The following is a 24,816-nucleotide window of genomic DNA, read 5'->3' on the forward strand; positions in this document are numbered from 1 at the left end:
TGAATGAAGTTAGCCCCTCAAAAAAATTTTTCTTTCCTATTTTCTACTTATTTTCTATTAATTCGTTTGTTCATCATTTGTTCTTGATTGTTCACTGTTAATAATTGTTTGTTCTGCATTTATTTATTTTAAAAAGATTATTAAAAATATATGTACAAGTTAGCCCCTCGATTGCAATTTTTAATATTTTTTCGTCCTTAATGACTCGTAAATATTCATTTTCGATTGTTCTTATATAAAACACGTTTGTTCTCTTTCGAAATTACTCGTTTTTTGTTTAATTTACTATTTGTATTAGTTGATTAAATGTATGCAAAATATGTGTACTGCGCATGCGTCAACTATAATGCCTAAACTTTGTACCGTCTACGCGGTTTTAATCGAGAGAAAAAAAAACAAATATAAATCCTGAAGGAGCAATTGATTGGTATGTATACAGTTTAATTAAAAAAATTAAAAAATAAATAAATGAAATAATGTACATTGGCGTAAAGTTAGACCAAATACATTTTTTCCATCCTCCTACCTATCGTTATGAAGGTATAAAAAAGATTAAGTCAATAATATGTTCATTATTTATCTTTCAAGAGATAATGTAGGTATACATTATAATAACTTTTTTACACAGTCGAAATTATATTCCTAACATTAGTAAAATAACATTTTAATATTTTTTTATAGGTTATGTATTGAAAGTGTTGGAAAATTATTTCATGTTTTAGCTGGAAAACGACATTGAGAATTATATGCAATACAAGATAATGGGCTCCATCAAATGAATTCGAATGAAACCAAACTGTTTACCATCCAAATTCGATTGTCGGGCAGATAGAAAACGAAAATTCACTCAAAGTGAACCTCGACCTGCATTTGTGAAACGGCAAAGACTCACTATTGTCAAGGAGATTGAAGAGACGACTAAAAATGAGATGTGTTATATTATTATACCTTTGCCATCTTGTAGTCAAGGTAGGTGTAACTGTCAATAATTAATAACACTCACAGATCTCATAATCAAATAACAATATCAGAAAAAAGGAGAATAGTTAGTTAGTTAGTGGAAGTAGCCAAAATGGGCAAGTGGACCTCAGTTCCTATTACATAAGGTACTAGGAAGTTTGTGATAATGAAAATTTATCACAGTGTAATATCACTTACTTACTTTAACAGTGAAGGAAAACATTGTGATGAAACCTGCACACCTAAATGTTCTTAGGATTTTCTTAGGTGTGTAATCCACCAACCAGCACTAGGCCAGCGTGGTGGACTAAGGCCTAAAAACCCTCTCAATGGTAGTGGAGGCCAGTGTCCAGCAAGGGGATATATTATATGGGCTGATGATGATGACTAGGAAGTTACATACTACTACTACTACTACTACTACAGTACACATATAATCCTATATATTTACAAACTATAAGTTTGTTGGGTACCTAGAAATTGCTAACATTATTTCATATTTCCAGATGTCCAGCCACTTGAAAATAGGTGTAGTAATGACAAAGCTATCCAAGTAGCTCCAGCACAGGAACACAAAGGCAAGGCAAGTGTGTATTGCCACATCACCCCTAAATATATCTGAAGCAAGTACAAGTAAACAATCAGAACCAGCAAAAAGAAAACTGTTGTTCCTGAGGACAAATTTGACAGTGATGAGTCAAATGCACCAGCAACAGAAGGATCAACAGTTGACTATGAGTCATCTCTCTATATCTCCACTCCATCAAAGACTTGTGCACTGCAGACTATAGCTCTCAAGAAGACTAAAAAAGTTGAAAAAATGAATGTGTTAACAATTTTATCTAAAGTGAAAAATAAACCACGTTTATATATTGGTCTTCCACAAGAATTATATTTCATAATAGGCTTGATTGAGAAACATACAAATGTTTCTGAACAAAATATTATATTATGTTTGATGAGAGTAAAATTAAATAGAACATTCTCTCAATTGGCTGATGATTTCGATCTATCTGTAAGTCAAGCAAGCAATATATTTTTCAACAAACTCCCAGAAATTGCAAATGTAATATCACCCCTTGTTAGAGTATAAAAAAAACAATACAATAAATATATATGCAGGAAGGATAATTGATGTCAACTTGGTGGAAAATAGAAAGTTTTTAGATAGTTTGCCACCTACAAGACTCTTTAATTAAATAAGTAATCCTTACTTATAAATATGAATTTTTGTAAGTATTTTCACTCTTCATTCAAAAACTACTGAACAGATTTTAATAAGACTTCTATGCTGGTCTTGAATGGCTAGCAACTCATTATTATTTTGATTCTGTTTTCCACAAATGTGCTAAATATGGGCTTATATATATGAAAAGGAATAAAGATTAATGTTATGTAACCTTTGTACCTGTATGTTAAGAATAATTTTTAAATAAAACATATTTAAATTGAAATATTATTTTTATTAAATCACATTCACTTTGTACACAACAATATTTTGTACTCCCTAAAAGGAAAATAGGTATGAAGATTTTTTTAAGTATTTAACATTACATTTTTGTGTAAGATTAGAAAAATGTTATTCTTCCAAAAAGAAACTACATTACCTAACAACTGTGCAACTTACTCGGGATCAAAATCAATACTAATTATAGTGACCTGATTATTTTTTTCAAAGTTGCTGTTTGCTACACAAAAGTAGCAAGTTTTACTTTTAGTATAATACATATGCATTTGAACTTGTGCATAATATCTTTCTTTAATTTTTTTTTGCCATTTTTTTTATGGAAACAGCATTACACACTTGCTTTTTTGTAGATCTATCAAAAAAACATAATTTATGATTTTTTTTAGCATAGTGGGCAATACCCTATTATTCATATTAATTATATACGGTGATGCGAAAATTATTTCTTTACTGAATTATTTAAGAATGATAGGCATAATATAATATTTTAATACGCTATCTTTGTTTATAATTTTTAATCTATTATTTAAAAATAAGTTATCTATAATATTTTTAATTTCTTTATATCGGGTGGTCACAGTCATTATTATAAAAATAGAAATTTTGAGGAAATACAAATGTTTAATACAAATTATTTTGATAATCGAAATAAATTAATATCAATCCAAATTAATATTTGAACTATGAAAATTGTAAGGTATGTAAACAGAAATATATTTTATAATTATTATGATTATTTATTCCATGCAGTGTCGGTTAGAGAAGCTGTGCAAATTAGAATAAATTCTAATAAAGAATAAGAATAAACTTTGAAGAGAAGAAAAGAGCTTTCTTCGAAGCTCAATTCTACAAGGTATTCAATCAGATAGCTATCTATCTCTGTCTTTCCTGTATGAAATTTTGGTATGTCGAAATATTGGATAAATCCAGCAAAGCTAAATAGAGTATTTACCTAAAAAATATGTTTATGCTTAAAGTCACGTGTTTATGTTATTCGAAAATATTAACCAATTTTTCAATCGAAGATTAAAACAACATTAATACTGAGAATGAATATTTATTTATAAAATACACATATATGTTTTGACCACAAATTTTGCACGATAATTAAAATTATATTCATTAATATTCATTTAAATAAATATTAATTAATCTTCTTCTATAACTCATAGTCAACTGTTGATCCTTCTTTTGCTGGTGCATTTGACTCATCACTGTCAAATTTGTCCTATGGAACAACAGTTTTCTTTTTGCTGGTTCTGATTGTTTACTTGTACTTGCTTCAGATATATTTAGGGGTGATGTGGCAATACACACTTGCCTTGCCTTTGTGTTCCTGTGCTGGAGCTACTTGGATAGCTTTGTCATTACTACACCTATTTTCAAGTGGCTGGACATCTGGAAATATGAAATAATGTTAGCAATTTCTAGGTACCCAACAAACTTATAGTTTGTAAATATATAGGATTATATGTGTACTGTAGTAGTAGTAGTAGTAGTAGTAGTATGTAACTTCCTAGTCATCATCATCAGCCCATATAATATATCCCCTTGCTGGACACTGGCCTCCACTACCATTGAGAGGGTTTTTAGGCCTTAGTCCACCACGCTGGCCTAGTGCTGGTTGGTGGATTACACACCTAAGAAAATCCTAAGAACATTTAGGTGTGCAGGTTTCATAACAATGTTTTCCTTCACTGTTAAAGTAAGTAAGTGATATTACACTGTGATAAATTTTCATTATCACAAACTTCCTAGTACCTTATGTAATAGGAACTGAGGTCCACTTGCCCATTTTGGCTACTTCCACTAACTAACTAACTATTCTCCTTTTTTCTGATATTGTTATTTGATTATGAGATCTGTGAGTGTTATTAATTATTGACAGTTACACCTACCTTGACTACAAGATGGCAAAGGTATAATAATATAACACATCTCATTTTTAGTCGTCTCTTCAATCTCCTTGACAATAGTGAGTCTTTGCCGTTTCACAAATGCAGGTCGAGGTTCACTTTGAGTGAATTTTCGTTTTCTATCTGCCCGACAATCGAATTTGGATGGTAAACAGTTTGGTTTCATTCGAATTCATTTGATGGAGCCCATTATCTTGTATTGCATATAATTCTCAATGTCGTTTTCCAGCTAAAACATGAAATAATTTTCCAACACTTTCAATACATAACCTATAAAAAAAATATTAAAATGTTATTTTACTAATGTTAGGAATATAATTTCGACTGTGTAAAAAAGTTATTATAATGTATACCTACATTATCTCTTGAAAGATAAATAATGAACATATTATTGACTTAATCTTTTTTATACCTTCATAACGATAGGTAGGAGGATGGAAAAAATGTATTTGGTCTAACTTTACGCCAATGTACATTATTTCATTTATTTATTTTTTAATTTTTTTAATTAAACTGTATACATACCAATCAAGTGCTCCTTCAGGATTTATATTTGTTTTTTTTTCTCTCGATTAAAACCGCGTAGACGGTACAAAGTTTAGGCATTATAGTTGACGCATGCGCAGTACACATATTTTGCATACATTTATTCAACTAATAAAAATAGTAAATTAAACAAAAAACGAGTAATTTCGAAAGAGAACAAACGTGTTTTATGTAAGAACAATCCAAAATGAATATTTACGAGTCATTAAGGATGAAAAAATATTAAAAATTGTATTAGAGGGGCTAACTTGTAGGTATATTTTTAAATATTTTTTTTAAATAAATAAACGCAGAACAAACAATTATTAACAGTGAACAATCATGAACAAATGATGAACAAACGTATTAATAGAAAATAAGTATAAAATAGGAACAAAAAATTTTTTTGAGGGGCTAACTTCATTCACCTCAATAAACTTCGCTTCTGATAACATAGATATATTTTTTTTGGTACAATTTTCCTTATTAGAAAAGGCAAGGGGATCTAAGCCCATACAGCCTTGTCTGTTCTGTATAATTTCTGAAATAAATTTTCAACAAAGCCAAAGACAGGTCTTATATGATTTATATTATATCCTGAAATAAAAATTTCATTAAGACCGAAGCCAAGTACTTTATAATTTCTTCCTCATATCTTATGATAGTAGTAGCAGTTTTATTTTCTAAATGGAAAGGCAAAGGTATCACACCATACACGCCTAATCTTTTATATATATTTCTTTATATGAAATATAATATTATAAAATGAAATGAAGCTGATTAAAATGACACATGGCATGGCATGGCATGGCATGGCATGAAATTAAATTAAATTAAATGAATTGAAATGAGATGATATAATATGGGATATTTTTATGAAAAATGATAATATGGAGTGAAATTAAATGAAGAATTTGAGACGTTAATCAACTGGGATGAAATTAAATAAAATGAGATGAGATGATATGGGATGAAATACAATCTCAGTAAAATGGTGGTCGCTTACTGAGATTTTTTCAGTGGACTTTTTGGAGGATCCCAAGAAGTTATGTACAACGGTTTTGTTTTATTTTCCCACATTTGTGCACTTTCACAGATAATAAGCAGTTAATAAACCACCGTTATTACACATTTCAAATTGAAGAAACACTAAATAGACCCAATAAAACAAATCGCACAACTTGACACCTCTCGTTCCCGCCAAAATGCCCGTTAATTAATACACTAATTTCTCTGCTCCATAGAACTAGTTCTACCCTCCATACATAGAACCTACACTTATTATTTAAAACTCTATTTTTTTTATATAGAGGATAGAAGCAAGGAGGACCATCCTGGCGTAAAAAAAGGCGTCCGCTGAAAGGGAGCCGCTGATTTTTCATTTTATGAATTTGGGTTCCGGAATATGGGAGAAACAATTTTTTTTATTGTTTAGATGTCTGGACGAGCTTACAGCCCACCTGGTGTTGAGTGATTTTTGGAGCCCATAGACATTTACAACGTACTCACCTTAAGATATAAGTTCTACGGTCTCAGTATTACGGTTACAACGGCTGCCCTACCTTTCAAACCGAAACGCATTATTGCTTCACGACAGAAATAGACAAGGTAGTGGTACCTACCCGAGCGGACTCACAAGAGGTCCTACCATCAGTAATTATGCAAATAATAAAATTTTGGGTTTGATTTTTACTACACGATGTTATTCCTTCACCGTGGAAGTCAACCGTGAACATTTGTTATAAGTTCTTGACTTGACCACGACTATGTGACCCCCTCCTGGCGCCAAAGCTGGATCCGCTGTTGAATGCACCGGACGTCTTATCCTTTAGGCCACGATGACTTTATAACTTCACACTTGTGCAATTTCATATTTCTTTTTTTGTGAATTTTGTGTTTATTTAATTTAAGGCTTTAAACCTCCCTTTAACCCTTTAAACCTAAAAGCCTGTCTTATGAACAATTAAAATAAAGAACTCTATCATAGATAATACACTTGATGAATAGATAAGGATGATAGAACTTGATAGAACAGACAAGGCTGTATGGGCTTAGATCCCCTTGCCTTTCCTAATAAAGAAAAATTTACCAAAAAAGTTTATGGATAGGTAGGGACTTTTTGGCGGGAACGAGAGGTGTCAAGTTGTGCGATTTGTTTTATTTTGTCTATTTAGTGTTTCTTCAATTTCAAATGTGTAATAACGGTGGTTTATTAACTGCTTATTATCTGTGAAAGTGCACAAATGTGGGAAAATGAAACAAAACCGTTGTACATAACTTCTTGGGATCCTCCAAAAAGCCCACTGAAAAAATCTCAGTAAACGACCACCATTTTACTGAGATTATATTTCATCCCATATGATCTCATCTCATTTCATTTAATTTCATCCCATTTGATTAATGTATCAAATTCTTCATTTCATTTCACTCCATATTATCATTTTTCATAAAAATATCCCATATTATATCATCTCATCTCATTTCAATTCATTTCATATCAGAGATGGCATGGCATGACATGTTTCATATTAAATTAGTCGGCTTCATTTCATTTCATAATTCATAAAAAAAAGATTAGGTTGTATGGTGTTATATCTTTGCCTTTCCATTTGGAAAAATTAAACTACTAGGGTGTATGGGCTTAGATCCCCTTGCCTTACCTAATAAGGAAAAATTGTACCAAAAAAAAAGTTTATGCATATGTTTTGTTGACGAAGCGAAGTAAAGCAAATAATATTTTAATTACATTTTAAGTGTATTATTTATGAGATAATTACAGTAAAAGTAGTACATAGTTCATTAAGCCAATTAAAATTATCTAAAGAGCAGTAAAATGTCCGAGATGTCAGAAAAAACTGAAACTACATCTGATGCTCGTCGACGTATCTTAAACATTGCAGTTTCTACGGTATTATTGGAGACCGGCTTCGATGCTGCTGATAAAGTTTCGTTGGAAACTTTGACTGAAATGCTTCAATGTTGTACGTAAAACAATATCTTAAAATAACGTTTTACCAATAGACGTCTTTTTCATTACATTTTAGTGCCAAGTGTATTTATTTAATTGTATTTATATATTTCCACCAAAAAAAAAACCAGAAATTTTCTTTAAAGTAACAAATCAGGTACATATTTCACAGAAATAAAAATTTACTACTCATTACAAGAACTTCATACCAGGAAATTGGAATTTGCAAACAAAGTGAATTTACTTAATAGATATTGCGGTGCATTTATTAAAAAAATCAATATGCTTATGTTAACTAGCTCATTCACTGCTAGGAGCAAAGTTCAAAAACATAATTTACTTTTATGTAAAATATAACACCAATTATACTGTTATATTAATGGATTGTTTTAGTTTTTGCAGAGGTTGGGAATTCGGCGAAAGGATTTTGTGAGCTATCTGGACGGGTGGAGCCAGTGTTGGGTGATGTTGTAATGGCACTTATTAACATGGGTATAAATAAAACAAAACTTTATTTATAATTTTTATAATATAAACTTTATTTATAAAGTTCAGTATTTGCATTTTATATTTGAAAATGGGAAAGGAAACCTGTTATATTTGTAAATAAACAAGTGATGAAGTTTCCAAATTTTTTCTCTGAATAGTAATATTCATAAATGTTACTTTTCATGGTTATGAATAGATTAATAAAAAATGAGAAACTTTACTGAGTGCTTGTTAATCATCAATATTTTTTTTTAGGTATAAGCTTACAGGGTATTGAACAATATGCTGCTCGTCCAAATCGGCATGTAATTCAACCTCCTCAGCAAGCTCCTGCACCTCGCACCCCAGCTATGTTGTCAGCTGGCTCTAAAGCTAAACCAGCACCACATATACCTTTTCATTTGCCTCCATTACCAGATCCACATGCATACATCAGAACACCTGTGAGTATAAACCTTTAACCACAAATGTTATACTAAATAATAAGTAGGTAGTTGAATGATTTTTTGTTTAGTTTTAATCAAAATACAAAGCGAAGGATATAAAACAAAATGATTAAATAAATCATTGGGGACTTTTGAGGTGATGCTTAGTATTTTGCAGCAAAATAGAAATTAAAAGTTTATTTATGTTTTTTTTATTGCTTAGGTTTGTGGACGACCTTGCGGCCCACCTGGTGTTAAGTGGTTACCGGAGCCCATAGACATCTACAACGTAAATGCTGTCACCCACCTTGAGATATGAGTTCCAAGGTCTCAGTATAGTTACAACGGGTACCCCACTCTTCCAACCAAAATACATTACTGCTTCTCGCCAGAAGTAGGCAGGATGGTGGTACCTACCTGTGCGGACTCACAAGAGGTCCTACCACCATAATTATGCGAATTATAATTTTACGGGTTTCATTTTTATTACACATTCTTTCACAGTCGAAGTCAATTGAGAACATTTGTTAAGTATGTATTTCATTAGAAAAATTTGTACTTGCCAGCGTGCTTCGAACACCAGTGCATTACTGGATACTAATGCACCGGACTTCTTATCCTTTAGGCCACGATGACTTCATTGTGATCAGTTTTGATGTTTATCATTTTTTATGAAGCAAAAAACCTTCTGCCAATATGTATATTCTTGAATAAATAAAGTTTGTGAGTTCTAAATCGAACTAATTCATTGTTTTTTTTAAATTACAGACTCACAAGCAACCAGTAACTGAATATGAAGCCATTCGAGAGAAGGCAGCAACCCAAAAAAGAGACATTGAACGTGCTTTGACTAAATTCTTAGCAAAGACAAGTGAAACCCATAATTTATTTAATACAGAAGACAATCAGGTTTTTCCATGTATGAATAAACTCCTTTCATTTTGTATTAGGAATATTTCTCTTTATAGAGATATTAATAGACTGTTAACATCTCATGACCATGTCACTCATGTGATAAAAAGAAATGCATGTGTAATATATGTTCACAAAACTTCCTCCAGGATGAAAGAATAACATTTATAAAAAAATGCAACACATAGGCAGGTACTACCATGAATCTTTTTTCTGACAAGAAGGGGTGATGTGTTTTGGTTTGAACGATAGAACAGTTATTAAAAATATATTATCGAGATTTCAACCTTATGTCTCAAAGAGTGGGTGGCATTCACATTGTGATTTAGAGATTTTGGTAACCACTTAACACTAGGGGGCCTTGTACTTTATATAGTAGAAAACAGTATTTTATGAAGAATGTTAGTAGAAGTTCTTTTATTTCATAATTGTGAGTATGGTATCACCTTAAACTGAAGCTGAAATGTATAAAAAAAATTAAAATCTATATTTAAGTTAATCAAAATCAATACATAATGTGATTAATCTCACATGTTTCAGTAATCGCCTGTAAGCCTACGTTTCCAGCTTATTTGCCCTGTCTTTTACCAACGGACCAAGTCTTTGATTTTGATGAATTAGAATATCATTTTCAAGTCGCTAACAGAACTGAAGACTTGCCTGCTGATAAAAAAGGTATAATCTATATATTAATATGTGAAGCAAAAACTTTGTATCCCTTTTTACGAAAATTGCCTGGACGGAGGAGTATGAAATTTTCCACACTTATACAGAATATAGAGATGAAGTGCACAATGCTAATATTTTTTTAAAATAATGCATAAATGATACATTAAATCAATAAAGAAAACATTACACACACTACATAATAATATCATGTATTTGACGCACACACCACACACGCATGCATACTATTTATTGTCAAACTTTTGTTCTTGACGTCTGTGGTCAAATTGAGAATAGATTAAATATTGTTTGTCTTTATAATTTTTTTTATAGTGTAACCTTGGCGAAATTTGTGATTATAGAAGTATAAAATACAATCATAATATTGTACAAACATACAATTCCAATTAATTATAGTCGAATTTCGACTACTGCGGGACCTCTAGTAAAACATTAAATTACAATCCAGTGTGTAAAATATGCTCGGCCCAATAGTCACAAGTTTGAAGTATTCTCAAATTGAATTTGTTGTTTATAATTAGTTTGAATTTATAGTGGATTTAGAACTTTATATAATCTATATCCTTTTTCAGATCAATCAGACAATGAAGGCGAAAATGGCGCTGACAATGATAATGCAAATATTTCACAATCTGAAAATCAAGAAAGTGCATTAACATCCAGTCCAGAGAGAAATAAATCTGGTGGATAGATTAATTATTTAGATAGTAATGTAAATTTGTTTTAAAATTCAAGTATATTTATAAGTACATTGATTGTTTTTTCTCTTCGTTCTTCATTAATATATGAGAATAATACCTTCGAACCGAACATACCTAAAGGATTATTATGTCCATCCATAGTATTCCATAGATCATTATGGAAACAATAAGGAAACATCAACGTTGATAAATCGTAAAAAAATATTTGTGTTTAAATTAAATCAGAATTTTTTTTACTAACATTTTAGTGTATATCTTTCGCATTTTAATTAGTATTTTTGATACAGTCGGGTTTTTTGTTTAGTTAATTGATTTGTCGTAGATAACGGGTTAGATAGGTAATTAAGTAGATGATCTTCGTAAACAAATATTCTAGAACAGACGCAAATATTTTTATTGCGTTAGGAGGTAGACGAGCATACACTCTGCCTAATGGGGGGTGCTTACCGATACACATATATGCATCAGTAACGCATAGCTGAACCGTTGCCTGCCACATAAGATTATTTTCAAACAAAAAAAAAAGACATATAGCGCCCGGAAAATACCGCGGAGGGAATTTAAAAGTCGACCCTACCTACTAATACTACGTGATAAAAATGATCTCTGAAAACGGATATCTGATAATTGAACGGATAGAGTCGAGATTGTGTGGCATTCGGCAAACTACCTTTAACAATTCCCCAGAGAACTCCCCATGGATCATGTTACAAAACAAACAGAACCGAAGTCCCTTCGTAGTTCAAACTCCAAGGTTCTAAATTATCCATCAGAACGTGATGAGATTATAGACAATCCAACCACTTCGATAAAGCGGCACGACACGAGAACCCTCTTATCGTGGTCGCCGGTAACTACATTCCCGATCCTGCGGACAGAATGGAAAGCAGCCGAAGTCGCCCAAAACACGTCATCTCGGATCCTCCCGATCCACTAACGGTGCTTCTAGGTACTTCAAGCACCCGTCACCGTTCTCGTCGAACCCGTCGCTTGCGACGAAGGGCTCGACGAGTAAATTAACCCTCAGACACAGCCCACTGAGTTTCTCGCCGGATCTTCTCAGTGGCTCGCGATTCCGATCCGGTGGTAGATTCTGCGAAGCACGACTCTTGTTAGGGTTCGTGTTAGCACCGTCGTTAGGTTTGAGCCCCGTGAGCTCACCTACTAGTTACGGTTACGCTGGAATAGCCTCTCTAGGCTACCAGCTTAGGTAGGAAAAAAAAAAAAAGACAATCTAAACGGCTGTCTTTTGCAAGGAGTTAAATGAAAGCAACTAGTAGTTAGGAGATCCGCCCAGAGTTGGGAATCCTACCCCACGATAGGTCAGACTTATGCCTTATAAAACAAGTATATCCAGGCCTGAAGTACCACTTCGCTCTGTTGAAGAACTCCAATATTGCCTTTTCCTTCGTACGATTTAGACGGCTTGTACATCGACACTAAGAATACCAATACTTTGTCTTGGATTTTGGTAATGGTAAATGGTAAATTTGGGAAAAAAATTCTTGTGAGGAACTTTATTTGCTCATTATAGAAAAACTAAAGATTTTGATCTCAGAAATGTGATCTCATTGAAATAGTAATAGATAAGACGTAATGCTATAAACATGCTTATTACGTGAGAAGCAAGAGTATGCATTACTCTCGCGCAAGTTTTATTTTTACAGTATTCGTGCAAATTCTAAATTGCGGCGACATGACAAATATTCTTTCAATGAATTTTTAAAGGTCACTAAATTGAAGTCATCTCATTTAGATATTCGTCTTAAAAGTTCTCGATGGATCGCATGACATTGATATGCAGGATGAAAAGCGTGGGGGAGACTGCAGTGCACTTAATGGAACACCCATGTTAAAAGTCCTGGCATCGGAACAGCAATTGACTTTTTTCAGTTCCTTGGAGATTCTGGAGAATGGTACACACAAAGGATGCCCACTGAACAGCCATGACTTTAATCATGACATCAGCTGCCAACCCAACGTAACGTAGGAGTCTGGTGCTAAGAACCTGCTCTATCATATTGGAAGATAAAGAAGTTATCAAGAGTAGTCTGTAAATATCCTAAAGGTTCTGATCCACACTGCTTGGATCTCTACCTATGTCTACCCACATGAGTAGTAAATTTTTTTTATTGCCATTGTGGGCAGTTGAGTTTACGAACCACTTGGTGGTAAGTTGCTGATAGACTGGCACTTAGGTGCACCATCAAACAGCTGCTACCTAAAGAAGTAATTATCTCTTAGGCTACTACTAAGAGAAAATATTCTACTTCTTAAAATATAACAACACAATTTTGAAATACATATAAGCCTATTATTATAATTAAGCCATAGTAATTACCAATTAGAAAAAACAACAATCAAAGATATACCAGCTTGCAGTATGAATAATATTATGATGTTAAATGAATTTGATCACTAGTCATCTTACTCATAAAATTTATTCATTTAAAAGTTTATTTTCCATACAAAAAAGTGAAAATTATTGAAGAGATGCAGAATTAATGGTGGGCAGCACTTTAATCCCATCACGGTTTACAACAGTCACTTGGAAATTGGGGAGACTAACAAACAATCTTTTGTGAACTTCTTGAACACACTTCTTAAGGATGTCATATGCCTCTGTTTCTGTAGCATCTGAAATGAATAATGTTTTTATTTTGAGTTGCCACTTGATTAATACATTATTAAATTTATAAAATATTTTTACAGATATTGAAATATAAACAAATATTATTAACTACTAACCTTTTTTATGGTAACGATCCATAATACTCAAACTTAGATATCCACCATAACCATGAGCTGCAAATGGTACCTTCACGCTTGATGCTAAATAGTCCATAAAATACAGTTCAGGTCCATTTTCTTTATCATAACCACCCATGAGCACATTTACAAAGTAGGGAGTCTGTAATTTTTTAGAATAAATATTGAAACTTCTCAACAGTACAAACATTTTCAACTAGTAGTTAATTCTATAGGTACAATAATTGATTAAGAATCAAGATTTTTTGTGGAGAATGTTCATCGTCATCATCAACGCACAATCGTCCACTGCTCGACACAGATCTCAATTCATACCACTGAGTCTTCAGCTCTCCGAAAAATAATAACTGTCATGAATCAATCATAATAGAAATAAAAACACAACTTACACTGCTCCTAAGATACTCTGCGAGATTACGACGTGTGAAACTGGCTGCAGCTGAGGGCCCCAATTCATACCCATTACGCATTTTATACAACTGAATATTTTTTGCAATATATTCAGCAAATTGATTTGTGTCTCCTGAGTCACCAATGACACCCATTACTAATCTATCAGATATCTTATAGATCTTTTCTTCATCTGTAAAATAGAACAAAAACTTTGATTATATAGTATAGTTTATTTGAAAAATTGGTATTAGAAGTAAGATTCCATTAGTACAAATAAAATGCCAAAAAGCAACCTAACAAGTTTACTTGAACCGTTTTTAGATCTGTTTTTATTTATAAAACTAATTTGATCTGAAAATACAGAGGATTCTGCTACAAATTTGCAAACTCACCGTCTTTCATGATCATAATGCTGTGGCTGTTGCTCTGATCGGCTGCTATCATAACAAAGTCGTTGCACTGTATTCCTAAGAGACATTGTAAGTTTATATTTGACATTTTGCAGTCGTATTACTTAATTAGCTTTCACTGCAAATAGTCTTTTCAAGATAGAAATACTTCAATCAATTGAACTGAATTATTTACTTATTTAACTTAGCTATTCTGCCTGTGCGGCGATAAATTTCATAAATTGTCAAATCACTTTCAGTGTTGTCAGTGCTGAGAGTGTTGCGTGCATACCTTGGTATTGGTGGTAATTCATGGTTTCGGTTTTTTGGAGAAAAGTTGGAGCTATATTCCGTTTACCTATGTGATAGGAATTAATAAGTAGTTAAAATACAAAAAAGAAAGTGCACTAATGTGGGAAAATGAAACAAAGCTGCTGGACGTCACTTCTCGGGATCCTCCAAAAAGTCTCAGCAGATGACCACCATTTTATTAAGATTATATTTCATCCCATATCATCTCATCTCATTTCATTTGATTTCATACCAGTTGATTAATGTCTCAAATTAATAATCTTCATTTCATTTCATCATTTTTCATATAAATAAGAAAATAAATGAAAATAAAACATGACCTAGAGGTCTTAGTTACCAGGTCATAAAATCCCTTAAAAAAATTCTTAATAATCTGTGAAAGAGATATTCTCATGACGTAGGCAGACTTTTTGGCGGGAACGCGTGGAGTGAAGTTGTGTGATTTGTTTTATTTTGTCTATTTAGTGTTTCTTCGGGTTTAAATGTGTAATAATGGTGGTTTATTAACCGTTTAATATCTGTGAAAGTGCACAAATGTGGGAAAATGAAACAAAGCCGCTGGACGTAACTTCTCGGGATCCTCCAAAAAGTCCACTGAAAAATCTTAGTAAATGACCACCATTTTACTGAGATTAGATTTCATCTCATATCATCTCATTTAATTTCATCCCAGTTGATTATGTCTCAAATTAATCATTTTCATTTCATTTCACTCCATAATATCATTTTTCATAAAATTAAGAATATAGATTAAAATAAGACATGACTTAAAGGTCTCAGTTACCAGGTCATAAAATCTCTTAAAAAAAAGAAAAAACATGACGTAGGCATTAAGACGTTTAAGACAATTATCCAAGGCCAAATAGTAAAAAAATCACTTTTTACGATTTCACGAAGAAAAATTATCTTACAAATGTATTAAAATAATTTTAAGACTTTTGTCTGATTTCGGGTAATCTAATATTGTAGCACGTCCAAGATTGTACAAACATAAAATTCATTCAGAAGGCTCATTTACGACGAATTAAACGACGAGCTATTGAATCTTGGGTAATATATTGTTTCTTTTATTTTGAATTCTTCTAATATATTAATAAAATTCAGACTTTTCGTTATTTTTGTAGTTTTTCTGTATCAAAACTGTTTTAATTTTCAGAGACCGAGCGATAAAAATTATCTAACAAAAATGGTGAAAGTTTATGCACTACTTGTATTGTACAAAGGGATTAATAATGCATCCATTCTGAAAGGTGCTTATGATCTTCGGAGTTTTAGTTATTTTCAAAGAAGTTCAGTGCAAGAATTTATGACTTTTGTTAGTAAAACTATGGTAGAGAGGACACATCCAGCATCAAGGCAGTCAGTTAAGGAAGGAGAGTATATGTTGCAAGTGTATGTGCGTGCAGATAATTTAGCTGGAGTATTGATATCCGATCACGAGTATCCTAACAGAGTAGCACACACTTTGATCACTAAAACTCTTGATGAGTTTACAGCTGCAGTTCCATCAAGCACTTGGGCTACGGGTAAAGAATCAACAATTGATTTTCCGTCATTGGCTTTACATTTAGAAAAATACCAAAATCCCAAAGAAGCTGATGCATTGACGAAAATTCAAAATGATCTGGATGAAACGAAAATTATTTTACATGATACAATAAAAGCTGTACTTGAGAGAGGTGAGAAATTAGATGATTTGGTTGCTAAGTCAGACAGCCTGTCGATGCACAGTAAAGCATTTTATAAGACTGCAGCAAAAACTAACAGTTGTTGTAATTTTTGAACAGTATCTTATTATGATTAACTGTTAACAAAAATGGCCATAACTATTGTAGTATTGTTGATAGTTGCTGAATGCTATGTACTATATCGAAAAATTATATTAGGTTTGATATAGCTTTTAGGGATTATAAAATATAATTGTATCTCTGATTAATCTGTAACCTGTCACTAAGAGAGTGGCAACTAGCCACAAATACTAAAACAAATTTAGTAAAGGCTTGAAGAATTATCCTGACCCATCGAATTACAAGTTCAAACAAATATTGAATCATCATCTTTTCCTTAAGGAATTTCCTTTTAGGTTTGTCTGAAAGTTTGTTTCCTAAATTTTAAAAATTTTAGAGGGATAATTTATTTTATTACCTCTTGAGATTACGTTTGTGTCGTAAATTATGATTGTAACTCTAAATCATACAATTATGGCTAAGAGCCATGAAAAAAAATATCAGTAGAAGACTTTTGGGTTTGTTAGAATTGGAGAGCAACATAATTATTAACATTATAATATTATTATTTATATTATTGAGTAATTTAAGAGCAGTGAGTTTAATGTTTAAACTACAAATGGGTCATCATGTCATACTAATTAAAATTGATTATTCCAAAGTAGTATAGTATATCCTGAAAATAACTCTAAGGTACCAAGTGTACATATGTTGTAACTTGTTATTCTGTTGCAGATTACTGTAGTATAATTGAATTCTTAACTAATTAAATTTTTGGTCTTAATTGCAATTGTTAAACAAGTCCAGATGCAGACATTTTGAATTATTTTCATCATCACAATGAATGTCGTCTTACAGTATTGGGATAAGGTCTAATAAATGGGTTAAGCATCGTGTGATTTCATTGCAATAATGTACAAAAAACCATGCACAAAACATTTGCAATAACAGTTTAGAAAAGAAAGATTGTGAAAGTGACTAATTTCATGGTTTTTACTAAAATTTAAATGTGAGCTTTATTTGATAAATGGTTAAATAGGAATAGAAGTTTAACAATTCAGAGAAAAATGTTAGAATTATGAATTATGAAGTCTTCTTATTGCATTCCTCAAAAATGATGTTGTTGTTAAAAAATAAATATATCTATGTATGAAAAAATTATTAATGGTAATGTATAGGCCAGTTATTAAAGAAAAATTTGATCAAATGATGCAGTTTATCAAATTCGATTATATTATACAAGTTGAAGTAGTTTGCAAAATTGATCTGAACTGTTGGCATGATGTAACAATATTCCGATAATAGCTAGCCATTAGAAGGAGAAAATTGCCATTCAAGAGTTGAATTCGTGACATTAATTTAAACAGGCAAGAATGATCTGTTCTGCTCTTAATTAAGAAATTCATTATCAGCAGGCTTGTTTATATGCATATTATTTATTATGTGCAAATATAAAGACATTGCATTGATAATGTTTAATATTTTGAAAATATTCAGTTCTTCAATTGCATCACAACTGTTAAACAACTTTGATCTAGTGAGTCTGGGGCACTATTCATTCAGTCACAATCTAAGTTTATTCATAGCCCATGTAGTGGTGTCGGTCATAATCACGTTTAAGATTAGACATGATGGATGCATTACATAACAGTGTCTGAAACAAATTCAGTATAATGCAATGGGATAAAATCGTGATGATCATGTCTGCTTTCATTGCCATCTTAGTAGCAATATATAGATATTATCAAAGGCATGTAGCTAGCATTTGCTATTAAAATAATAGTAAACAACAGGAACAAATGTACCTAACTATAGTATCATATTTACTATGTTATAAACAGTTGAATATTATCATTTAGTATTGCCTCAGTTGCCTGAATGGCAACGTTAACACGTGATATTTTTGTGCTCATGTAAGACACTGAATCTTTTATATTGCTTTCTCGTTAACACGTTGAACGCCACATGAAAAATCGAGTATTTTCATTCAGGACATGATGCTCACCGGTGAACCTTTTACTGGTGATAGTGCGTCTTGTGAGTCTGCACTGGTAGGTACCATCGTCCCACCTATTTCTGCCGTGAGCACGTCCACCCATCTAAGCAATAAAAAAAAGCCTTATTGTAATGAAACGTTCGGCCATGAGGCTCACCCGTGAGCCACGTAAGGGCTCCAACGTAAACGCTCCCTACACACAAATTGCAGCTATCAAACAAAACGCGTATGAAAGTGAGCCGCGTGGCCCTTTAACCAAACTGAACGCCTTGGTTTTCAAATCCAATAGAAAATTTGTTTTTATCAAGATAATTGCCTTTTAAATTATCTTAAAACCTAGACTAAAATAAGAAATTTTTTTTCTTCCGTGCAAATTATCGAATTTTATATATTTTAGAATGCAAACCTCAAGTTGATAAAAATTACTGATTTCCTGATTTTGGCCTGAACGCTAGACTCATCAGTGGGTCTCATGGCGTTCAACGTGTTAAATAAAAAAAGAAGAGAAAAACACAGTTACATATTAATATCAACATTATAAATGTAAACAAGCCTTAGAGATGTTAAAAGTTAAATTAAACCTATGAAATATGTACGTAATTTGAAAATTATGAAATGTAAAGAAACGCTGATGTGAATAGGGAAATTCCCTTTTCTGGTGTTAAGGCTTAACAGTTAAGCAGAAAAAGATCTGTATTAATGTACTAATCTAAATCGTACATATTGTATCTTAAATAGTATAATAATATTCTATTTATCTGCAATGTAGGTTAAAACATACTTTATTTTGGGTGATAATTTTATTACATTACCAAATAAATAATATAATGTTAAAGGACTATGTGTATGTGTTGAAGAGTTGGATTCCAATTGTATATCCATTATTGTAACTAAATATAGTCGAATGTTTGCTGTTATCTTTATGTTTTTATTCTGTTCATTACCGTTATTCCAAAAAGTTGTGTTTCCGCCCCTACTAATAAAGGTAGTGTAACATTAAAATCATTTATTGTGTTTCTAAGAATATGAATTAAGCAAAGAGAGAATACAAAAAGTTAATACATATGTGCATTGCCTATACAAATACTTGGATGGCGAAAAAGTGTCAATCTCATAAAGATATGAGATTTTTTGTCAACACCTAAAATGTCCTAAAAGGTAAGAGACCCGGTGTATTGTTATCAAGTGATGCCACTGTCGTATTCAAGATTAGGCGATGCTACTATCAAAGGGAAGTACTGATTTTTTTTAGGATTTTTTTTTCATAATGGCGGACTCCAGATTTTGACTCCAATTGCAAATAAATTATCTTTTTTTTATGAATGAGGGATTACTGGTGACTCGCGAGGCCTTTACCTTTTCATCAGGACAGGTGCGCGAGCATAGTCTCGGTCAGGTGGGGTGCACAGCTGCCCGAGCGCCTCCAAAGCAGACCTAACAACTCAAGAGCAGTTGCTTCGCGAAGAACCCACTGAGAAAATCCAGCGAGAAACTCAGCGGGCTGTTTATGTTAGGTTGCACGTCGGACCCTTTGCCGATTTCGATGAGCACTGTTACCGGGGTCTTTAAACCTGCTCCTAGTGTTAGAGCTGAATACGTCTAATGCAAGAGTTCTTGGATCTAATGGATCCGTAAGGACGTGCTGAGGGCGTCGACGGTGACTTGCTTCTGCGTGATCAGGATTCGGGGTGTAGTTAGCGGCGGCGTCAGCATTATCATGACGCATTGCAATAAGATTTCAAACACGGCGTGTCGTGGCCGAAATGTTAAAAAGATCCAAGGTGTAATTCGATTAAACGATACGACTATGGCAATGTTCGAAGTACGTAAACAGCAGTTTTTTTAATGCAACGCTGACCCTACGCTGATTTATGAAACACTTCCGTGGCGGGATAACGTGTAAACATGTAAAATAGAAATCGACACGATTTGTATAATTACTGAGACGTGATGGGCCCGCGGTGTTAGATTAACTTAACTTTGATTGTTTTTATTTTACAAATTGTTAATTTGCTTATGTAGCAAGTCAAACATGTGTTCAGATTTGATTTCTATTATACCATAGCCAAACTATAGCCATTCTACTACCGAAACATTGGCATCTTCAAAAATGGTGCTGGGATTGAAGTCTATTTTCGTCAACTGTACGGGATGGCTCAGCGTGCGGAATAAAAATAATATCCAGCATATTTTATTTTTATCACAAATAAAAGAACCAGGTGAAATAAAAATACATATATTAATTACATCAATATTAAATTACAGCCAACATAACTATGTAAGGTTACATTAATAAAAATATACCTATATAATTTTCATTGAAACAAATAAATAATAAAACAAGGTATTTTATTTCTTACAAGTAATACCTAAATCTAAAAATCATTGACTATAAGGATTCGCGATTGTGGAGTAAGGTAACATTTTTAAAACAATCCACCTACAAGCAAGGGAGCTCACTTATAGTTTACATAGAGTTTATATTATGGAATTTACTCATTAATTCTATAATTAATTAATTAATAGTACTTAATGAGCATGGATATTGAAATAATCGACACACAGCATTTTGAATTATTTTTTTTCGCGCGAAGATTTTTTTCACTAAATTCATTTACGGCTTTGGTGTTATATAACAGTAACTTAATGATGGTTAATATTTATTTTTCAAATTTGGATCTTAATAATATGTGTGTATGAATTTATCTGAAAGAACTACAAGGAATAACTTTTAATTGACCGAGTGCATTTATAAATTGTTTTATTTGCTATGCACTATACATAAATGCTTTTATTTTGGTCTCGTGCCAGACAAATACGAGTTTTTAGTCGGTTCTAGTACCTACTTCTTACATATTGTACCGATTTTTCCATTATCCATGTAACCTAAATAGAAAGAGTTGGTATTACGATATTATTACCATTTTGCAGCTAAATTTTTGGCATCAAGCAATAAGAGGAAAAAAAGAAAAGACTAAAGTAATAGCTTTGGAATAGACAACCAGTAAGGTTGTGTTACTGAATTTGTCGCTATCAAGTAAAACCAAAAACGATAACTACTTCCACAAATAAGTTGGACAGTCTACATAATATTTTTGTTGTTGACAATGTTCATATTAATTACTAGATATATCAATCTGTCTATGTTGATTCTTATAATGTTGGAAGAATTATTGTTATGTCTGGAGCGACGTTTAACCAAATTAGTTATTTTTAAAATTAGCATTTGCGTTTCAAATACGTTTTTATGACATAAGATCTACACATAGGATTCATTTTTACAGTTTGTACGAGGTAATTACAGTTACTACTTGAATATATCGATTCACTCCATTCACTTCTATTATTAATAGTATTATTGAGTACCACACAGACTTTGTTAAAAATAATCACATCTCTAACGGTTCAAACAGATAATGAATCAGCAAAAAACATTACATTAATACATTAATAGCTGTAATTGTGCAGATCTCTATATAATATTGATATAAAAATGTTAATTAATCAAACAAATGAAACTTAATGTTTTTTACAAATAAAATTCATGAACAAACCTATTGGAAAGGAAATATTGAAAGGACAACAAATGAGAACGATAGAGGCTCAAAATAAAGTATTAAAGATTATTTACAACGAAATTTAACATTTTTACCCAGTCGTAGCCAACGTAGAGATACATTGTAGGAAATAGTGAAGAGGTTAGACAACTGCAAATATATAAATGCCCTTTTAAAATATTCCACAAGGAAAATATAACGTCAATATAGATTCTCCATTTATTTCACACTACTTAAAATTATATTCTAATGATAAGAGATTTCACTATTCAAGTCTTACAATATATCTCTTTATTTAACACTCAAGTGTTTGTTATACATCTATGTTCTAGTATTACTTTTAAAATATGTTACATGTTCCCACTTGTTTTTTTTTTATTTGTAAAATGGTGGATGACATGTCTGACTCTATTAGAAAACTTTAACAGAGTTCTGTTTCCAGTTCAAGTAAAATATTAAGAAAAATCAGGAAATACATTTTTTGATACAATTTTGAAAAATCAGTCTTTCTGAAATTAATTGTTGACAGATAGTTATTGAAAACGAAAAATGAACTGCCCGTAAGACAAAAGGCCGAAATGCATTAATGAAATCAATTCCTTTGAAGGCAGGGGTGAAGTTTCATTTTCTGGTCAGTGGTATACCGAATTATATTTAGATGATAAAGTCACACATTAAACACGTCTGTTTAGGATGCGGTAGTAAAATACAGAAACTCTAGCTTGCAGGCGGGGTTCTTTGTACAGGACAAATTGATTGTATCCATTTAGGCTTGTGATGTCAAAGAGACGACAGCAAAAATGTGATCTTGAATTCTTTACAAGAATCATGGGCACGTTTTTGTTTAAAATGCTTCAAAACAAATATATTTACAACTACTGCGTACTACACAGTTTAGTCGCGCAGTGCGACACACAATTAGGATATCATTTGATTTAAATAACATGGTTTTGATCATCGCATAATCGCTGTCACGTAACTGTCATCTTAACTAATTAAAGAATAATTTAATATAGACTCTACTTTGACAACAATGTAACAATTATTAAAAATTAATTATAAATGCTTTATCTATTTCATGTAGCCAAATAGAACGGTGAAAGGAATAGTGTATCAGCCACAAACATTATTTAATTAAAACTTAGCACGCTTTCACAGTCTCTACTTGTAAGCACAATAAACTCGCTCATATCACTTCGAAGCAAAAGGAAAATATATCGCTATACATAATTATCCCAACGCGATCTCTTAAATCTACTTACACATTACAAAAGGCATCTCTTGATACAATACAAAATTAATACAGCAAATCACTGTCATAATGAAAAACAAAAATTCTAACACGATTCACGACACAAGCAACACAATCGACGTATCGGCGAATACTAACACATCGATTTATCTACTTCACATTAAAAATAGCAATAGTTCACGCTACCGTTTGCACCAGGGGAAAGTAGAATTTGTACTAATCAAGGGTTTCAAGGGCACTACTATGATTCAAGAAAAATCACGTCCTCATTTACTTTTTTACGTGCACGAGTTCTTTTTTAAACCGAGTACCGAAACGTACCGTCGACAAAACAACTTCGTAACTTTGGTGTTTATCTCCTTTTGAAACAGACGATAGTTTATTACATTGAGATCGACGCGAGATGGATCTCCAGAACGAGGGCCTAACGTTTCTTTAATGCAGCTCACTTGTTGGAGACGTGTATCCTCTTGGATCTGAAGTCGTATATCTTGCGGCAGAATAGGACGAGCTCCGGCGAAACGGCGGGCGGGAGTTTGGCGTCGTTGGGCACGCACGCGGCGACGGCTTCGCTCGATGGTATCGGCGGAACGATCGACGGCCTAGCGGGGACACCCGCCTCTATTGCCTTTAGCCGCTTCCTGTATCTGTTGTGGAATAAATCAGAAATGACTAAAACTACATACTTTCATGGTTTTTTTTTTTTAATTCAGAGTATACGAAAACTGTAAAATATATTCGTAATGTCATAAATTGTGAATTAAGAAATTACAATTTTTTATTTTATTAGTTTAAAACAGTAATATCTTATGTATATGACAATATTTTCGGCTATTAACCATAAGATATGATCTGATAGGACTTCATTTTTTTGTCCTACCTAAGCTGATGGTCTTGAGAGACTAACCCTAGCAAGACCAGTGCTTCGCAGAATCTACTCATCATCATCATCATAGTCGGTTGCTCTTGGCATAGCAGTCGTGGTCATGTGGAATTCCAGCCTTGACAGATGTTTTCCATAGTTTGCGAACCGAGGCCTGGCGCACGCACTCGTTAGGAGTAAGGGGAGAACGGAACTAAGATCAAATCCGACCCTATTGTCAACCCCACCTGCACGCACAAACAGTTTATATGCTTAAACTGTCTGTGGCGGTGTAATCACCGCGGTGCTCCTAACGGCTAGATAGCGGACGGGGCTCTGGCGACCGAGCAATGGCGGTATAACCATACTCCCAACTGAGATCAATCTGACCACGGTTGGATGAGGCTACAACGGCCTTGGTGGCTTAAATCCCTCCTTAAAAGGTTGGTGCAGAAGGCCAGGGAAACCACTGCGCTATATTCACAATAAAGTCTTGAATAGGCAGAAT

General features: G+C 32.7%; 4 protein-coding genes and 2 long non-coding RNA genes across 16 annotated transcripts in view; 3 read left to right on the plus strand and 3 right to left on the minus strand.

Annotated features, from left to right (window-relative positions):
* The first annotated feature begins 59 nt into the window (after positions 1-59).
* LOC149500992 (uncharacterized) lies at positions 60-2,414 on the plus strand. Of its 5 annotated transcripts, none has more exons than XR_016324588.1 (3): positions 60-427; positions 682-969; positions 1,467-2,414. It is a non-coding gene; the product is annotated as an uncharacterized LOC149500992 (long non-coding RNA). The 5 variants fall into 5 exon arrangements; XR_016324590.1 differs by having other exon boundaries at positions 72-427; positions 723-969; XR_016324591.1 differs by lacking the exon at positions 60-427 and adding an exon at positions 526-540.
* A 1,055-nt stretch (positions 2,415-3,469) lies between these two features.
* Positions 3,470-4,771, minus strand: LOC149500993 (uncharacterized). 3 transcript variants are annotated; one of them, XR_016324594.1, is made up of 3 exons: positions 4,757-4,771; positions 4,327-4,614; positions 3,470-3,826 (listed from the first exon to the last, which is right to left on the minus strand). It is a non-coding gene; the product is annotated as an uncharacterized LOC149500993 (long non-coding RNA). The 3 variants fall into 3 exon arrangements; XR_016324593.1 differs by lacking the exon at positions 4,757-4,771 and adding an exon at positions 4,702-4,718; XR_016324592.1 differs by lacking the exon at positions 4,757-4,771 and having other exon boundaries at positions 4,327-4,749.
* A 2,786-nt stretch (positions 4,772-7,557) lies between these two features.
* Positions 7,558-11,105, plus strand: Taf8 (TBP-associated factor 8). The gene is made up of 6 exons (XM_028182572.2): positions 7,558-7,850; positions 8,231-8,329; positions 8,582-8,769; positions 9,520-9,670; positions 10,204-10,338; positions 10,923-11,105. Exons 1-6 carry the CDS (start codon positions 7,703-7,705, stop codon positions 11,039-11,041), a joined length of 840 nt encoding a protein of 279 aa, XP_028038373.1. The 5' UTR covers positions 7,558-7,702; the 3' UTR covers positions 11,042-11,105.
* Positions 11,106-13,473: 2,368 nt separating this feature from the next.
* On the minus strand, positions 13,474-14,867 carry LOC114249109 (proteasome subunit beta type-2). The gene is made up of 4 exons (XM_089734861.1): positions 14,606-14,867; positions 14,210-14,403; positions 13,800-13,962; positions 13,474-13,688 (listed from the first exon to the last, which is right to left on the minus strand). The coding sequence occupies exons 1-4, from the start codon at positions 14,709-14,711 to the stop codon at positions 13,534-13,536; spliced, it is 618 nt and encodes a 205-aa protein (XP_089590987.1). The 5' UTR covers positions 14,712-14,867; the 3' UTR covers positions 13,474-13,533.
* A 451-nt stretch (positions 14,868-15,318) lies between these two features.
* Positions 15,319-19,554, plus strand: Ykt6 (YKT6 v-SNARE homolog). Its single transcript, XM_028182588.2, has 2 exons — positions 15,319-15,964; positions 16,071-19,554. Exon 2 carries the CDS (start codon positions 16,101-16,103, stop codon positions 16,695-16,697), a length of 597 nt encoding a protein of 198 aa, XP_028038389.2. The 5' UTR covers positions 15,319-15,964; positions 16,071-16,100; the 3' UTR covers positions 16,698-19,554.
* Positions 19,555-20,857: 1,303 nt separating this feature from the next.
* LOC114249107 (Histone gene-specific Epigenetic Repressor in late S phase) overlaps positions 20,858-24,816 on the minus strand; it is a 245,520-nt gene continuing 241,561 nt past the window's right edge. For all 5 annotated transcript variants that reach the window (XM_089734855.1, XM_089734853.1, XM_089734854.1 and 2 more), the window contains one exon: positions 20,858-24,093. In XM_089734855.1, the coding sequence (XP_089590981.1) occupies positions 23,892-24,093 (202 nt within the window). In that variant the 3' untranslated portion in view covers positions 20,858-23,891. The remainder of the gene's footprint in view (positions 24,094-24,816) is intronic.

Source organism: Bombyx mandarina, chromosome 18 (assembly GCF_030267445.1).
Source record: "Bombyx mandarina strain Sakado chromosome 18, ASM3026744v2".
Lineage (NCBI taxonomy): Eukaryota > Metazoa > Arthropoda > Insecta > Lepidoptera > Bombycidae > Bombyx > Bombyx mandarina.

Coding starts and splice junctions, on each gene's coding strand:
- Taf8 (XM_028182572.2), top strand. CDS start 7,703: ATGTCCGAGATGTCAGAAAAAACTGAAACTACATCTGATGCTCGTCGA. Junction 7,851..8,230: donor GACTGAAATGCTTCAATGTT/GTACGTAAAACA, acceptor GGATTGTTTTAG/TTTTTGCAGAGGTTGGGAAT. Junction 8,770..9,519: donor ATGCATACATCAGAACACCT/GTGAGTATAAAC, acceptor TTTAAATTACAG/ACTCACAAGCAACCAGTAAC.
- Ykt6 (XM_028182588.2), top strand. CDS start 16,101: ATGGTGAAAGTTTATGCACTACTTGTATTGTACAAAGGGATTAATAAT.
- LOC114249109 (XM_089734861.1), bottom strand. CDS start 14,711: ATGTCAAATATAAACTTACAATGTCTCTTAGGAATACAGTGCAACGAC. Junction 14,404..14,605: donor CATTATGATCATGAAAGACG/GTGAGTTTGCAA, acceptor TCTATTTTACAG/ATGAAGAAAAGATCTATAAG. Junction 13,689..13,799: donor GGATCGTTACCATAAAAAAG/GTTAGTAGTTAA, acceptor TATTCATTTCAG/ATGCTACAGAAACAGAGGCA.